Raw genomic sequence first — 18753 nt, forward strand, 5'->3', positions numbered from 1 at the left:
TACTTAAATATGATAAAAGTTTCATTCTAAGTGTTTCAATAAAATTATTTTCATTTCGGATTAAAATAAAAATTGTACTCACATTATTTAAAGGTTTGAAACTTTGCTACAAGCATAAATCAAAAATTAATTTTTTTTATTTTATCTTTTAGATAGAAGATGGCGCACTAAATCATCATAGGTTTTTGTCTTCGAAATTAGTATGTATTATGATTGCGGTTCTTTTTAAATTTATGAGAATATTTTTTTTAAAAATTATTCCATAGTGCCTACTTCAATCATGAAGTCAAGAGAATTGTTGCATAAAATTAAATGAAATATTTTTAGTTTCCATTTAGGTACCTATTGTCTTCTTCTATCTCCAAAGCTTCATCAAATATTGTAACTGATAGAAAACGAGAAAATGTTTTTTTAAACGTTACCGTTAACTTTTATTTATCAAATTGGGAAAATGGGGAACAGAATTACATTTTTATCACAGCAATAGCTAAGAGAACACAATCAAGCAATATTTTAATATTGATTTAATCCTTTGAAGGAATGTTTGAATAAATGCATTTTTTTTATACATTTGTCTTGATAAGTAGATATATCATGTTTTAGAGCTTCACATTGTCTGATTCTACAGTCATTGTTGTAGTAGTTTCCATTATAAAATCTTCTGTATCGGAATCATCAACTAAAGTTTTTTCATTTTCCTTTATGGTGTCATTCACTTTTAAGAAGTTTTCCGTTGTCGATTCTCTTGTAGTTTGTGTTGCTTTGACTGAAACTGATGTTGTTTGTTCAATAATAATTTTTGGAGTTGTAACTAATGTTGCAGTAGTTGAAATTTGTTTTGGTTTTGGTTTAACTTTTGCCTCCATCAAATTCGAATTATTTTGTAATCTAGAATACAGTGATGCTGTTAGTCCTTTTCCAAAAGGTTTTGCACCATTAGTTCTCAAAAAATACAGTTCTTTTTCACTGATTTTATTATTTGAAGAAGAAAAACAAATAAAAAAAAATTTGAATTATTTTCTTAATGTCTAATTTGTTGGGTCATAATTATTTTTATAAGTGACTTTGAGTTTTATAATGCTGTTCAAAATTTTATGATTAAGCTTTATAATTTTGAGCTCCATATAACAATTTATTTCTTATTTGGATACATTACTGGAATATGGAAATCAAAATATTTTTCATCTTTCCGTTTAATAACAATAATACAAGAAGCGCTAAAAAAAGTACTTCGGTACAGAAATCATTTTTCGAAAAAATATAATATGCGAATAATTAAAAGGAAATTTCTCACAGAAACTTGAGATTCAATGTATTTGCCCGTATAATTTTTTGCCGCTTTCACTTGTGGGTCATAAGACAATATTAACGTTTTAACAAGATCGTCGGACAGCTTTAAAATACAGTCCTTAATCGCGGTAGTTTCTTTTATGACTTTCTTTATTATTCAACTTAAGCGCCGAAATTAACTGTCGTGGGAGCCGTTTTAGAAAAAATGTAAATGAAGTGAAATGTAAATTTAAAACAAAAAAGAATTGCTTCATTAATGAAGACAGTCAAATTACAACTCAAGTAGCGAAAGGTGCTCGCAGGAAAATTTAAAGTGGTATGCCTTTTATTGGTAAGTGATAAGTTTAAGTGTTAATTTTTTTATATATACATAATTTATTATGGTTTAGAGTGCTGTTCAAAATTTATTTAATTTTGTGCATGCCGTCGTGAATGAACTTTATAAATTACAATAAATTTCTAATCCAATCATACCTTTTTAATACGTATTCTCCCATTACAGCAATATTATTAGATTTGGCGGTGTTGCATCTTTGTGTCAGTAAATTCTGTGATGAACATGAAAATGCTGGAAAATTATGAGGTAATTCAATGCTTTCAGCAAAAAATAATGGAGCTCTATAATGACTACAAGAAGCTAAAACAAACAATAATGCAAAAGTATTTTAAATTCTTATTAAAAAAAACTGTTAAAAAAATCATTACTTCCCGTTATTAAATCTAAAAATTCACAACCAGGTTGACCAAATTTTCCATAATTTGGATAAAAATCTACGTGTCCACGTTGTAAGTATTGTCCAAGTATTGGTGCATCAGTATGAATGCAATCAACAAATTTTGCATGTTTTGGCATTAAACCATCTTTGACAAAATCTTCAAAAAGTGGTCCTGCTGGATCAAGGCCCGTTATTCGACCAATAGTTCCATTAAAATATTGACCAATATTACCAGCAATATGTGCACCTAAACTATGCCCAATCAAGTGAATTTGGGACAATTCAATTTTTTGTTTTCTTAAATTTAACATAAATTATAAAAATTTTAATTTTTCTTAATATTTTAGCGAAAATGTTTAAAAAATAAATTAATAAGTTTAAATTGGCACCTATCTTGTTAACAATATTATAACATAGTTCGTAAATGGAATAATGTTTTGTTTTTGGAATTTTGTTTGATCATAAATTGTAAAATTTTAAGGATTAGGACGGAATAATCGAAATATTATGTCTAATAGATAAATCGAATTAAATCAGAGGGAGTGGGGGGGAGGAATTGTTGTACAGACAGTTCCCATATAACATTTTCTTCTAGCGCCCGCCCTTCCCCACCGCTCAGTCATACAATTTTTTACTGGAAATTGATCAAAGAATCATGCCTGAAATTATTTGCCGTCTTATGCGAAACACCATGTACATATTGGGTATGTGAATACATAAGAGTGTGGATATAATTTTACCTAGAATTGTATGCCTCAGATACATAAAATAAACACAAAAAATTATTATGTCTATTAAATATTAATAAATCACAAATAAATTAAGAACATTTCTTACATATTAATTTCAATTCAACTTCACTGTAGTAAGTTCCTAAACGTAAACAATAATACTTATCCTATGACTATACCATACAGATGCAAAAATTAGTATAACCTGGTATAACATCAATTACAGTAAACAATAAAAACAATTTGCTGTGTTTTTTTTTAGAATAACACAGTCATCTTTAAAAGATTATACACTAACCTTGAAATTATTCAAGGTGATTAAAAAGAGGACTTTAAACTCAAATTGTTTTATTTTTAAATTTCCTTTTTCCATAAGCATATAACCTATGGGATGAATGTTTGTGATATACAAAAATACGCAACATAAAGCTATAGTGAAAAAATCAACTTAAAATAATTAATAATAATTTTATTACTAAACAATATAATAATTTTGAAAAAATACAGGTAATTCGTATCAGATAAAAAAAAATAATATAAGTGATTCATGACCAGAATGATAATTAATGATTAAGCTTGTGTGCATATCTAAACGGAGTATGTACGTGTGCTTAAAAGTATCTTCACAATAAAAAATGTAAAGACTACTAAAAATAAAGTAGGTATTCTGTAATTAAACAAAAATACGTGCAAAATGTTATCATAACATAAAAGTAAGAAAAATTAAAAAATTTTTTCAGTAAAAAGTCGGCGAAAAAAAAAACACGTTTTGGTAATGATCTGTTATGTTTCAATTGGGCAAATAATAAATTTAATGTTCATATTGTTGCAATGATATACTGCGTCCGATTATCAGCCGGGGCTCAAACCAAAAATGATTTTATAGATAATACATATAAATGATATTATAGATAATATAAATGAAATGTAGGAGTGAGTTCGCTCTTATCATGCAAGTGGCTTATATGATTCATACTAGAATAGACGCAGAGTGTTTGATGTATTCACTACCCATAAGGAGTCAGCTTTAATTAGAAAATTTTACATCTCATATTATGCCTGCTTAAATTTTTATTTTCTGTTGTCTGCTTATCTTCTTATAATGTACTTATTTTGGCCATAGATATCACTTTGCACTTTTGAAGAATTGATTACATCTATGAATAATTTCAAGAATATTGACGTTTTATTATACTACATATCTGGAAGTATGAAGAATTATCATGCTCATAAGCGCATGTTATACTCTTCGCTACTTTGCCTTTTTACTATAATATCAATTAAACAAGCAAAAACGTTTTAGTAGGTATTAACCGATTGAATTATACCCTGCACCTTTTATTGTTTTATAGCAATTATTCGAACCTATTTTATAGGAACTTCTCCAACAGCCTAACCCGTTGTCAGAATTGGTCCGATTGCAATAGGTTCCGTCCTTGGGACAAAAGAAAAAACTTGTGAAAGTTTCGTACTTTTTGATTTATTTGTTTTTGAGTTATCATGCGATCGAAGATGAAGCAGAATTCAGTTATACGACAGACGACTATTTTAAGTGGTTACAAACTCCATACCAAAGTACTACCATTTTTATACACTCCACGAACGTGCAAGGTATAAAAATTAACCGCTTTCCCGTTTTTCGGTTTTCACAGTGAGCCTCCTTAAACATTGGGTGAGAAGTACAGAATAAGATAACAAGGAATAATATGTAACTATCTTACAATGTATATTATAGCCTTTAACTGCCGTTTCAAAAGCAAAGAACTGGCGTTTCAAAGTAATAAGCTGAAAATATTTTGTAAAGGATTAAACGAATACGGTAACCAATTATTGTCATCAGTAAAACGTTATACGATATCAGGAATACGTGATAGTAAACGGACAAAATGAACTGTTAAACTTTATAACAATTTTATTATACCAGTAAAATTAAATTCTATTTGCATAATCGTTTAAAATATTTTTGCTCAAAAGTTAGTCAAAAAGGCGCCAAAAGTTTTACAATAAATTAGCAAAAAAAAAATAGTTTACTACTTATGGTGTTATTAATAATTTTTTATTTAAAATCGCTTTTTAATAATTTGATCAATTAAATTCATAAGTTTGTATAAGTATCATATTAAAAAATATATTATGAATAAAGCTTTTTTTAGCATGCGCATAGCTAGTTAACAATATTCTTCCGCCATTTAAAGCAAACTAACCAGAATATCTAGATTTTAGCTGAATTTTAATAACATTCCGTTAGATTTTCAAGTTCATGGGCCATTAAAATTCAATTTTTTTTTTGCATTCAATTCTTATGTTTAACTAATTTAATGTTGATACTTTAAAAATAAAATTTGCATTACGAGTCAGTAGGTAAAGGTAAACGTATGCAGACAGTAAAAGAGTTGAATTTTAATTGTAAACAATGAATAACTATGCAGAAAATTTGATCAAAGCTTTATACAAAATATTTTCGCTATAATTTGTTTTTCTTGTTTCTTGAAATATAAGCAATAAGCTTACAATCATATTTTGTTATTTTTATGCTAATTAAAGTCATTATCATAATAATGTTGGTAATACGCACATAGTATGTATGTCTGTATATTATTAATCATGCTGATTATGTTAAGATTATAATAGAAATATGATTGCCGCGCAATTTATACCTACCGCGAACAAAAATTAACGCGCAAATTATACCTACACCTACCAATATTATATACATTTTTTAATCGTTACGTCACATAAGTCATTAGGAACTAGCTGTTCTAGAGATAAGTAAATTACACACTCATATAGTTACTTCTAGTCTAACAGAATCAAAGATTAGATTTGACTACAAAATTTAAGAATTCATAAAATAAAATTATCACTACATCCCTTACCTGAAAATGCTTCTAAAATTTCATAAATTGGAGCTTAGAATGGAAATCCAATCGAATTAGTTCGCGAATCCATAAAATTGAATACACGTGACTGTAGTCATGAGAGTGTATGAACTGAAATTTAAAAAACTGGATATACTAAATTTGGAATTAATGAATGGACTACTTCAATATATTTTGAATATAATGCAATCAGAACGAGTTATAATATAGTAAGCTTCATTCAGAAGAAAAGCTTATTTATGAAACTACATTGACGACGTCATAAAATAAAAAATTTACAATTTCCGTATACCTATATTGATGACTATACAAGTTTCAGTTGAAATTTTCAAAGAAAGCACTTCTTAATCGTTGAAAAGTGAAATAAAATAAAGTAGGGTCAAACCGATGGTTTGAATTGTAGCACTTTTCCCTTCAACATGTGAAAAAACTGCTTTTAAATACAGTCTATGTGTATCTACCACATTGTATGAAAATTATTTTCATTCATATACGAAACTATTTCATTCAGGATTGCATACATTCAGGATGAACAATTTATGCAGTCTTTGAAATAAAGCAAACATTAATTTAAAGAGGAGTTAACATTATTCTCGATTTTAAGTATTAATTGTGTGAGTTAAGAAAAATAATTATATTTTTTAATGTCATGGAATTTACCGTTAGCTTTTTGCGTTTATAGAAATTTGAAAAACCTTGCGGTTTAAGGAAGCTTGCGGAAATATAAGGTGTCAAAAATTCAAATTTTACAAATTTCATGAAGCTATAACATGAGAGGGGGAGAAGGTGGAAAAAAATTTTCTTCTAACGAAATGACCTATTTATTAATGTCTAAAAGCTGTTAAAAATTCAGACTTTTGCAACTTGGGGTCTCGAAGATGAACGACATTAAAAATTTGGACAAAACGGGTTTTATTTGACGGTAAATTTTAACCGCCATTTTGTTTTTTTAAAGTTTAGTTATAGTATGCCACAATAGATATTTGAAAAATGGCATTTTTAGAGTTTTGGAGGGTACAACTTGTAGAGGGCGAGATATAGATAAAAATTTTCTTCTACAGAAATATGTTTGTAGTAAAGATCTACGTACATATAAAATTTCAGCTTTCTATCTTCACGAATGTAGAAGTTTTGTAAACAGACACATGGACAAACGGACGGACAAAGTGAAACTAATGAGCACTTTTTCTCAAAAATTTTTTGAAAAAGTGCTAAAAATTGTCAAAAAAAAGAAATAATAATAAAGTTAAGATGAACTTAACTGAGTGGTCAACTTTGTAAACCGCACGCTTATTTCACCCAGTTATAAGTAAGTGAAAAGGTAAACAATAACCAGTTTTGTATACTTCATTTTTAAGTAGGAACGCACTGTTTAAAATTCCCGTTGCCATAAATCACAAAAATTCTTTTAGATTTTTATTTCCATGAATTAAACAGTAGAAAGGACATAAACATAAGATGTCTACATGTGAATCACTGTATAAAATATATCCTATAAAATTTCTTAAGACATTATGTGCAATATTTTACATTGTTTAACGTGTTGTGGTCGAATAAAATTTATTTTCAGCCATTAAATACAATTTTTCTGACAGCAATTCAACTATTTTTTGACTTCCTGAATTTATAATTAATTGCAATTAAAGTGAAGGTCGAGAATATCATATTGTTAAAAGGGAAAAATTTTAAAATTTTAAAAGTTTATCGATTTGTCACTATAATAATTATTATTATGTATATTTGAAGATAACAAAGCATTGTACATGAAGTGGTATAAGTGGCTAATTGAATTTTACGAGATTTGCGAATAAAAATTTTATCAAATGAAATTTTTTACTGCAAAAATAACCAATAAATATTTTGTATGCGAGACAATGCTTTGTGTGGCATGACATTAGGATGCTTGTTTCAAGTTAGTCTGTAACTGAATTCTTTAGAAAACTTATGAAATGTCTCGAATATAAGTAAAATATATTAATTTCTACGTAGAATTTCACTAAAAATTTAATTCTAGTTCTAAAGCATTTTTCTAATATTTTCAAATTTTAGAGTTTAGTAGCAAGAGGTAGGTAGTTATCTATATTAAGGTTTCGATTACAAAGCATTCGTATTCATAGCTGCAACAAATCAGTTTAAAATAAAATTTCTCAAATGAACAAATTCTCAGAATTTCAGTTAACTTTTTAGAATTGAAAATCTACTTTTATGTTAGAATATAATAGTAAGAAGTTATGAATGATTAACATTTCCTATGAAAATTTACTCTTAAATAAATATTTTTTCTCTAGTAGTAAAGTTAGTATAAGCAAACTTTATTTAATTTTTTTTTTCAACTTTGAAAACCAATTTGTTAAAAATCATTTAAAATATTCATTAAACGTTACAAATTAATTACATGTGAAATTTATTACACGTGCTTTTCTTAATTTTCAATTATAGCGTAGAATATGAAAAAAATTTGCCTTCATAATGTGACTTGATTTTTAATGTTATGATTAAAAGAAAAAATGTGTAGCGTTATTAAACAGTGAATATTCTTTTAATCAAACTTTAAATTTTTAATATAAAAAAGTAGGTAGTAGATGAGACTATAATATTGATTGTGAGCGCATTCTCTGTACAGGGTGTTGACAATAAGGTAGAAAATAATTTTCCACATTTCATTTGATGATTCTTTGATCAATTTCCAGCAAAAATGAGTGCTGGGTGAGGGGGGTGTAGATATACTCGTTTCCGTGCCCGTTGAAAAAAATTGATCAAAGAATCATCCCTGAAATTATTTACAACCTTATGCGAACCACCATGTATAATAACTATTATATGTATATCGTTCGAGGCGATATGTAAATAAATATTCTTAATATGTGTTCGATCTTGTTAATGTTATTTTAATTAGTTGAAATTGAAACGAAAATAGGAAATATTAAACATTAAATGCAAACTTTAGGCATATATGCAGATTAGGTAATAATGTATAGTAAGAAATATGTACATAATATAATTATCAAACTTTATATTGCATAGATATGTGATATTTTTAGTATCTCTTAATAGAGATTGTTATAAAAACTTGTTAAGAATCAAAACAATCTACAAAGTTCAATGAATTTTATCTAATAATTTTGTTGTTATTTCTTATAAATCGTGTTTTTGTTTTTCTAAGTGCTAATTAATTAAATTGCAATTCCGGAAATTAATGTATAATTTATACTGTATTATGAAATTATTATTATAGAAGTTGACTGAATTTTTAGAAATGATTACATAAATCATAGGGTCGGCAACCTTATTCGGGTGGCGGGACATTTTCAAAATAGAATTTAGAATTTATCATACTCATTTTTGTATTTCGACCCATCTAAATTCTTTGAATAATTTGTAAATTCTTAATTCATAATTTTCATCATTAATTTTTCATTTTTTTGGTATTTTATTAATTATTTCTACAACAAAATATGAATTATTTTGCCTATAAATTGAATATAATATGTACTTCTCATTATCTAATTGTAGTGAAACGTGGTACGGTTCTAAATTTCAATATGCTCAATGCGCAAAGTGCTCAAATGAACATGAACATACAACAGCAAGCTAAGGAAATAAAAGAAAGCTTTACTTTCTGGCGGGGAGTGGGGATAAAGCTTCTGGGCAGTAAAATAAGTTTCTCATTATGCTTCAATTAGACAAATTTTTTTTTGGCAACCACATTTCGTTACTTTCACGCTATATAGGTAAGTTTTTGTATTTTAATAAATGATACCAAAATTTTATATATTAAATTTAGAATAAAATTTAAATTTTCTTAGCATATTTTCAAAAATTGATGAGGAAAGAGAGCAAGTGAATTAAACTAAACAGTGAAATGTGTTTAATAGATAATTTCATAAAACTTGTTGACGCGATAGTGTAGGTAGGAATTAATAATTTATAAGTATGCTGTCCACAAATTCTAATTAAAATTTTTCTATTCTCTTTAAAACTTACTTATTTATATTTGAAATTTGAAAAAGTGTACTAGTATTCGTAATATTCTGCTATAATTTTTTGTTATTCACAAAAGCTTAGGTGTTTGTTTTTAGCTCACCACACATAATACTTCGTGAGTAGTTGCTAGCTAGGAAGTTTCTACAGGTTTTCAGGTAAAACAATTTTTGGCTTTAAAATTCTGTGGACAAGTAATTTCGAATTATGAATTAAATATTTTTATTACTCAGATAAATAATTTATGCACATAATCATATTTTGTAAGCCAAAACCAATAAAATTTTTAAATAAACATAAGACAACGCAAATGAATAATCAATAATAAAATAGAAAAGTGTAAAATATGCAGCAACAGAAACTTAGAATGTTTAATCTATTTTAAATTACTTTTCCCATTTACTTTATATCTATATACATATTCTAAATCTGCATTCATTAAAATGATTCCGGAAACAAAATTTATATAAATCAAATTCACCATAAATTATTGAAATTTCAATTTGCATTATGTAAATATCATTTCTTGCGACAAGTCTAACAATATATAGGTGCATATTTTTGCACTTATTAACCTACAGTTCACAGTGATTTATATTTTCCCCTATAATAATAAATTGTATAAAATTTTTATACAATCTTTATTAAGAAGGATACTTATATTGTCATACTTTATACTATAATTAATATTTGTTTTAAAATTAGCAATTGAATATTTTTAAATGCATTGTTTTTTAAATAATGTATTCTAAGTATAATTTATATAATAATTAAATATTGACAAGAGTAATTGGGGGGATTCAACTTTAAAATAACATTAATTGTTTATAATGATAATGTATGTAGATAAATATGTAAAAAATTTAAATAAATAAATTTACTTATAAATTGTTTTTATTGTAGATACAAAAAGTTGATTCTATATTTTTAAAGTTTAGAAATACTTAGTTGTACTTAGTGCAAAATAATTAATGTACTACATTTATTTTGGTTTTTCTAATAAAATTATTTACAAAATGGCAAAATACTTATTAAGTTATTAATCATATACAGGATGTACATATTTTAATATTCTTTATGCAAGTAAAATTGTATCATAGTAGTAGAAATGATAATGCGGCATTTTTTTATGAAGTTTTCCAATTAAGTGTTTTTCAAAAATTATTTTCCGTCTATTTACAGCAAAATTAAATTGATAACATTTACACAAATCTTGCATTCGGCCTAATATGATAAAGTTACAAGAATGTGATTATTATGAGCGGGGGACGCACTTTTTGAAAATCGCTTAGGGCGCCGAATAAGTCAGAACCAAGCCTGATTTAGTCCCAAATACAATTCAAGAGTGATATGAAAATTTAAAGTTATTTTCAAAACTAACATTCAAATTTTTTATATTATCAGGTAAAATACAGAACTAATTGTACATTAATTAAGGTACATTAATTAAGTTTTGATAAAATGTTCATAGAATAAAGAAGTAAGAAACCCAAAAAATTAGGGGAAATTTTTGTTTGTAACCGCAAATTCAAAAGTGATGTGCTTTTAACCTTATTTGACTGAACCCAGAATTATTACCGATGAGCTATAAATGTTACTTTAGTTTTTAAAAATTCAAAAAATTTCGTACGAAATTATAGGGTTAGATAAAACTAAAAATATAAAATAAATTAAAGTTTGGTATTCCGAAAGTACATAAAATACAAAATTAACTAGACCTTTTAGAAATTGCTTGTTTGAAAGCCCTATTTTTTCAGAACGGAAGTTGTAAATAAAAAAACTTGGACACTTGGTAGAAATTTCGTGAAAATTCGCTAAAATCCCTGTGGGTCAGAAACCTTTGAAATTTGGCTTTCTAAATCAACCTGTATATATTTACAATAGAAAATTTAAATTTTCAAAATTTTTTGATATTATCACGAATAACAAGAAGATCGTAAGAAAGAATAACGTAAATTGATTGTTTTCAAATTTTAGAACAATTTTGTTTTATAAGATGCCAATTTCAAAATTTATATAACACTATTATAATTACAATATAATTTTTAAATTACCTTACAAATTTTTCTATCATTTTAGCTATTTTCAATCCTACCGGTTTTACAAAATATCTTGAATCAAAATATAAAATAGCTGATGCACTACCCCAATCTGCCATAAATACAGCATCATGTCCTTTTAATAAATAAGCTGTATTCATGTGGTTGGGCATTAAAATAATAATATTAATAATTTTAACACAAAATTTAGAAGTTTATTTAAAATATTTACTAGTTTACCATCTCTTATTGGTGTAACTGCGATATGATTACGATGTGCTCTCCATCCATGTATTATTATTTTAATATCTTTACTTTTTGGTGAAAATCTATTTCCTAATTTTGATAAAGAAGTATCATCTAATATTATATTATTGGAACGACTAATACGACTAGACCTGTTTTGAAATAATTTTAGATATTTTAATATTTCACTACATTTTTATATTTTTGAATGATTAGGGTACATACGGTTTAAAATAAAATAAATCAGTCTCTTCAATTAAATCATGGTAATTTGTGCCGAATGGAAATTTTGCAAATGTTATTTTTATAATTAAAATTAAATGAATTAAATATTTAATAAAATTGAACATGTTATCTTAGTATTTTAAAATTTAAATGTACACTTTTGATTTGACTTTTTTTTAAAGAATCGGGACTTTTGTTTTTCTTAGTATACTCCGATTATACGAACGTTTTTATCGCGATGTCTATAACTAAATGAAAATTTTAAAATTAATTTTTTTACCTTAATCTATAAAAATGTTAATAAAAAATAGTTTTGCTTATTATTTATTGTTCTTTTTTTTTTATTTTTATATTTTTATTTTCAAGTTCAAGTTTTAGAATCGATGATGTTTCATTAAAGTTTTTTTTTTCTTTACGTTCGCGTTATACGCTATACAACAATTCTTTTCTGTTATTTCTTTCGATATAGAGATAAAAAATTGTTATATCTATAGTTAGAAAAAAGTGGTATATAAGATAATATTTTTTAATATGATATATAAGCATTCGTGTATATAAGAATGTTTGCGTTTAATACAAAATTCTTCAATATGCTGCTGCTTTATTGAAGCTTTTCACATTTGATATTTTTCTTGTTTTTAACGTTGATATTATTGATAAAATTTTTATTTAATTTATAACTTATGCGGCTATAATATATTGTATTAATTATTAAATATGAAACAAGTTGATTTGAACAAAAACTTGTTTTTATTCTATTGAAAAAAAATAATTTTATTCTAATATAACTGGTATATTTGTAAATTCATTGATAACATTGTTATATATAACAACTTACTTATTATAAATTAAATATATAAGTTGTTATAATAATTTCTTGAGCCTATAAACATATTATGGTGATTTTCCGAATATTTTTATTTTTATCTATTTTAATAGCTTTAAATGCCTAATGTATGTGGTTTTAAATTAATCTTATAGTTACAAAAGATAATGTGGGTTGCACTATCAGAAATAATGATTCTATTACAAAATTACCTAAAAGAATTTGATTATTTATATACTTGTTTTTAGAACTTTTCCAAAAAAATTTAAAAAAAAAGTGCTTATTAGTTTCATTCAATCAATCCGCCCGTTTGTCCAGGTGTCTGTTTACAAAACTTCTACACCCTTGAAGATAAAAAAGCTGAAATTTTTATGTGTGTGAATAATGTGAATTGGTCTTTACTAAAAACATATTCCCGTATAAGAAAATTTTTACCAATCCCCTCCATTCCTTTCTAATAATTGTAACCACACAAATTTCTAAAAATGCAATTTTTGATTATTTATTGTAACGAAACGACAAATACTCGTATTTTTAAATTTTGCAAATGTAGAAAAGTAGTAGCAAACTTTTTCTATTGCGGCATACCATACTAGGCTCTTAAAAAAAATAAAATGGCCGTTAAAATTAACCGTAGGATTCTGAAATTTTAACAGCTTCAAAAAACGGTTTCATTTTGCTTTTCTCTTGTTCTGAAAAAATTCTTTTGTCTAACTCGATCGCCTCTCTCCCAAAGTTATTGACCGCCGAAATTTTTAAAATTTGAATTTTGATCAGAATGCTAATGCTAAATGTTAACCAAAAATATGCTTCTTTCCATTTTTGTTCTTTTTGTTCATCCTAAATGTATGCAATAGTTTTATATATAATTTGATATAATATAATGAAAATAAGTGAAATAATGTAGTAGATTACTTTTAAAAGCAGTATTTTCAGTTTTTGAAAGGAAAAGTGCTTCTCTTAAAATTATTGGTTTGATATGATTTAATCAATTATTGTCTCCTATATGATTATGTTATTTATTATGATAGAAACACAAGATAATAAACATGCTTTATAATATCATTTGGATATTAAATGATTAGAATATTTAAATAGGAAATGTGCTTTATTTTGGAATAATTCTCTCTTGTTATAATTTAATATTTTTTTTTTTTAAAAGTAATTAGAAATTTTGCTTAAAACTGTTTAATTAAATTAGAAAATTCTTCGAACTTTTAATAATTGCATGATTAACTTTATTTTGATTCAAGGTGTATAAGTTATTTTAGAATAATATTTATTCAATTTTATTATACATAGAGAATATAATAAATGATTTATTGCTCATTTATAAATAGAGAAAGGTGCAATAATAGGATAATGTGAAATATACAATTTAATTTATTATTTCCAAGAGATTGGATGAATTCAAATTTCACAAAAGCTTTAGTTTATTTTTGAATACTACAATTTAAACTACATTTATATAAAGACAAAAAATTTCTAAACAGGTTTGATTTTTAATACATATTGAATATTTATGTAAAATATATTAAATATTATGAATATTTAATATTATTTTACATTAAGTTTGAGCTAAATTTATGCATACATATGTTAGAAATATTGATTTTGTTATAATATTTATGTAAATGCCGCGAGTATACGAGTACCGCATATTGTGGAAATTTTATAAACGAGTAGAATTTTTAATTATTTAAGTTGACTGCAATATTTTTTATAGAATAATTGAAATTAAATAAATTATAGTGATAAAATATTTGTCAGACTTTTGTTTTTTAATTTAATATTCATAAAAGAAAATAATTTTGGCGAAAATAAATTATTATTTAAAAATAAAATATTTGCTCTGTCTCCATTAATATTGTGAGAATAAAATTAATATTTTTACTTCATAGTGAAGAAAATTTGAAAAATTTCAGACTTTAATTCGCTAATGGTGTATATTTTTATACCCGTACAAACCCGTATGTTTGAAGAGTATAATAAATTTGCCTTACTGTTTGTAACATTGAGAAATAATGATCTGAGTTGAGGTATAAGTGTTTTTGATCAGCGTGGAATGCTGACTCAATTTAATCATGTTGGTCCATCTGTTCACCAAATTTTTTTAATTGATTTATAATAATAAACGCCAGAGCCCTATTTAAATTGGATGTGATGGATTTGGGTAGCTGCCCTTCAACTATAGAAATTATTTGGCTATATCTTAGAAGTTGTAATATTAAAGCTGTAATATAGAAATTTTACACAAACAAATGTATTCAGGCTCTTACATTCGATAAAATCAGTTGAAATTTCTTGACTTCTAGTGTTAGCTGGCATAAAGCTTCGAAATTCATTTGGTCGTATATTAAGGAAATTATTTAAATACCAGCGCTAAAATTTTGCATAAACAAATAAAAAACCAGCAGTATTTATGGAACAGTGTGGAAAACAACGCAAAGCACTTAAAGTCATTCATTCGTACGGGTATCGCAGGAAACTTTACTTATTCTGATTTGTATTTAATTTCATACTTAAAATTTTGCAGATTTTCTTTAATTTTAATTTAGTTTTATAAGTTAATTATTAATATATATCAAAGGAGTTCTGAATGTGTTACGAATAAAAATATTATAAATTTTTTTTTTAATGCTAAATTTATAAAGTTTAGTGAAGCGACTTAAATTAGTCATTATAAAATCGGTACTAGATTATGCGTTTAATTAATTAACGTCACAGTTTTAATTTGATTTGCTATTTTTAAATTAATTTTATCTATACAATCAATACAGTGATTATAATACAACAATGTTTGTAATTGTTTCTACTTTTCTGAAAACCAGTTATTTAATAACAATTATTAGAAAAGGCGTACACACGAGTTTCATTCTTTGTACACCTTTTATTTTCCCGGTTAAGCACTTGATGTGTAGCGTTTTTTGTTTGCGATTCTATAATTACGATATGTTTTGTACATGTATCTAGGGTGTTTCCCTAAGTTTTATGAGTTTTACATGAGCTTTCAGAGTAAAGCTTAGAGTCGAATGGTACTAGAAGAGTTTAATGAATTTTTTAGTTTAACTTAGATTGTCTTTAATTGGTAAGCTAATTAAGGAGATTCGCCACATAGAGAGAAACCAATCGAGAACTTATAAAAAAAATTGTTTTCATTTGGACGTATTTGATTTTTAATTTTCATTAAATAACTGAGTTAAATAATTAAGAAATTTTCGAAAATTGGTTTTACTTGGTTTTTATGCTTACTTAATTTGTTGAATTAATATATATTAGGAGCATCTTTGTTTAAAATTTTCTTTAGACTTAGACGTCCTTGACATTTAACATGGAATGTTTTCGGACTTGATTTTAAGAGCCTGTAAATGGGCAGTTATAAAGGTATAAACAAGAATTAGGAACATTACAAATAAAACAAATAAAAATCTTATTGATTTCATTGCATTCTTTATTCATTCTCTAATTAAAAATTATATTTCAAATATGTAGATGAGAAAGTTCCAAGACCAAATGGACTTGCATCATTAGTACGCAGAAAATATGACCCTCTTGTGCTGAATTAAAATATTATTATAGTTATACATAATTATGTAAAATATTTTGAAAATTTATAGATTTACCTATTCGAAAGATTTTCTCCCATTTTTATCATATCTTCATCATTCTTTAGAATACAATCTTGGTTTATAATATTTTGTAAAGAACAAGAATATGATGGAAAATTTTGAGGAAGTTGTATACTTTCAGCATAAAGCAATGTTGCTCTTGAATGACTACATAATGCTGAAAATTTTTTAAATTTTGTTAATTATTCAACTATATAAAAACATATTGTATATACTACATACCAGCTATAAATAAACCAAATTTTGCACATCCTGGTTGTGGAATTTTTCCAAAATTTGGATAGAAATCAACATGACCTTGCTGTTGTAATGTTGAAAAACCTGGTGTTGCTGTATGAATAATATCTACAAATTTAGCATGTTTAGATTCTAAACCATCTCCAATTATTCTTTGAAAAAATTTCCCTGGATCAAGTCCTGTAATTCGTCCTATTGTTCCATTAAAATATTCTCCAATTTTACCTGCGATATGTGCTCCTAAACTATGCCCTATTATATGAATTTTGTCAGCAGAAATATTATTTTTGCTTAAAATAAAAACGATATTTATAATATTAAAATATTGAAAATTCATTGCATTTATAATGTGGAAAAAACAGGGTCATTTCGGGACTCATCTTTTTAGAAGATTAGGAATACAAACACATAATACATTTAAATTTATATTGAAAATTAATTCAAAATTACCGAATAAATTTATCTAAAAGATCTGCTAATCTTTTAGAAAGAGGTTCAATAACAAACTTAATTTCACGATATGTAATTCTTCCAATATCTTTCCAATCCGCAATAAATATGCCATTATGTCCTTTTGCTAAATATGCTAAAAAATTAAATTAAAAATTAGGCATATTTGACTGATCGAAAATCTTTCTTATCGAGAGTAAAACTTTTGAAATTTCATTATCTTACCATATTTTAATGGTGCTATAGAAACATGATTTGGATTTGCTTTCCATCCATGAATTATTATTTTAATATCTTCACTTTTTAATGAAAATCCATTGTCAATGTTTGATATTGGAATTTGTCGTGGTTGATTATTTGATATTCTTTCATCATACACAGCAAAAATTCAAATAAAATTAAAAATTTAAAGTTTAAATAATTTTCAACTTACGGATTTAAGTAATATATATTCGTTCTTGAAATTAATTCTTGATAATTCAGATCATTTTGAAATTGTTGAGTTCCAACTTGATTTAAATAATAAAAAATACAAATTAAAATTTTAAAATTAAACATTTTCGAATAACATTTAATTTGAAGCCACCATGAAACTGTTAAAAATACACTGAAAAACTGGAAGAATTAAAAATGTTGGTCTACAAAGCGATATTTTTAGAAAAGCTCTATCGAGTGTTATTGATCAAATTGCCAAATATTCGATAGAAATAATTAGTTACTAAAAGTAATTAAATTTGTTATCATTAATATTCCCCTAACTTTTGTCTCAGTGTATAGTTTTCTAATTGGTTACAGTAGGCTAAACATAAATGAGATAAGAACCTTAATAGAAATTAGTCTAAAATTGAAAAATTAAAAATATGAAGGTAACCATTGACGAATGTAATCTAATACTCGTATCAATAGTTTTATGCACGAATAAAAATTATCCTTGCATTTTGTATTCCTCAAATGTAGATTTGTAGAATTGTAGTTTTGTACAACGGGGGCAACAGTGCACCACAACCACGTATAAGGACCTATTGTGCGCCCCCTTCCGGGTGCGGGGCATGCGTAACAACACACGCTCAATGAACTCAAGCAACTTGTGAGGACCCGAAGACCGTAACTACGCCGCCGTTAGAGCAAAACCCCCAGGACCTCCCTCCTTCTATAATCAAGAGCATCACACTCCTTGCCCATCCCTATAATTTTCTTAAATCGCTTCTGGTCATAATCTCCCAGGAGCTCTTTGGCTTGCCGCAGCCCCAGAAGACTTCTTCATCGCTTCGACCGTCTCCTATCTGATTCCTTCCTTAATTCTCAACGAATAGAACAACGAAAATAACGACAGCGTTCCGACCGACTTCTCAAATGTAGAATGTGGTTTTTTTTTTGCAAATAATTCCGTTTTGTATTAGCATTTTCTTTAAGACTGGAAGGCAGTGTCTTAATTCTTTAATTCTTTTTTAATAAGTTTAAATATACATCAAATAGCTATCTAAGCCCTTAATGTGTAAATTAA

At 26.2% G+C, this 18753-nt stretch overlaps 2 protein-coding genes across 2 annotated transcripts; both read right to left on the reverse strand.

Moving 5' to 3' along the window:
* Positions 1–406: 406 nt before the first annotated feature.
* LOC129613630 (endothelial lipase-like) lies at positions 407–12341 on the reverse strand. The gene is made up of 6 exons (XM_055527764.1): positions 12108–12341; positions 11877–12034; positions 11652–11787; positions 1996–2303; positions 1765–1927; positions 407–966 (listed from the first exon to the last, which is right to left on the reverse strand). The coding sequence occupies exons 1-6, from the start codon at positions 12230–12232 to the stop codon at positions 600–602; spliced, it is 1257 nt and encodes a 418-aa protein (XP_055383739.1). The 5' UTR covers positions 12233–12341; the 3' UTR covers positions 407–599.
* Positions 12342–16363: 4022 nt separating this feature from the next.
* On the reverse strand, positions 16364–18431 carry LOC129613662 (pancreatic triacylglycerol lipase-like). The gene is made up of 7 exons (XM_055527818.1): positions 18428–18431; positions 17683–17758; positions 17475–17614; positions 17250–17385; positions 16785–17089; positions 16557–16719; positions 16364–16490 (listed from the first exon to the last, which is right to left on the reverse strand). Exons 1-7 carry the CDS (start codon positions 18429–18431, stop codon positions 16400–16402), a joined length of 915 nt encoding a protein of 304 aa, XP_055383793.1. The 3' UTR covers positions 16364–16399.
* Positions 18432–18753: the final 322 nt, after the last annotated feature.

The sequence above is a fragment of the Condylostylus longicornis genome, unplaced genomic scaffold (assembly GCF_029603195.1).
Source record: "Condylostylus longicornis isolate FDR11 unplaced genomic scaffold, ASM2960319v2 ptg000085l, whole genome shotgun sequence".
Taxonomy (NCBI): domain Eukaryota; kingdom Metazoa; phylum Arthropoda; class Insecta; order Diptera; family Dolichopodidae; genus Condylostylus; species Condylostylus longicornis.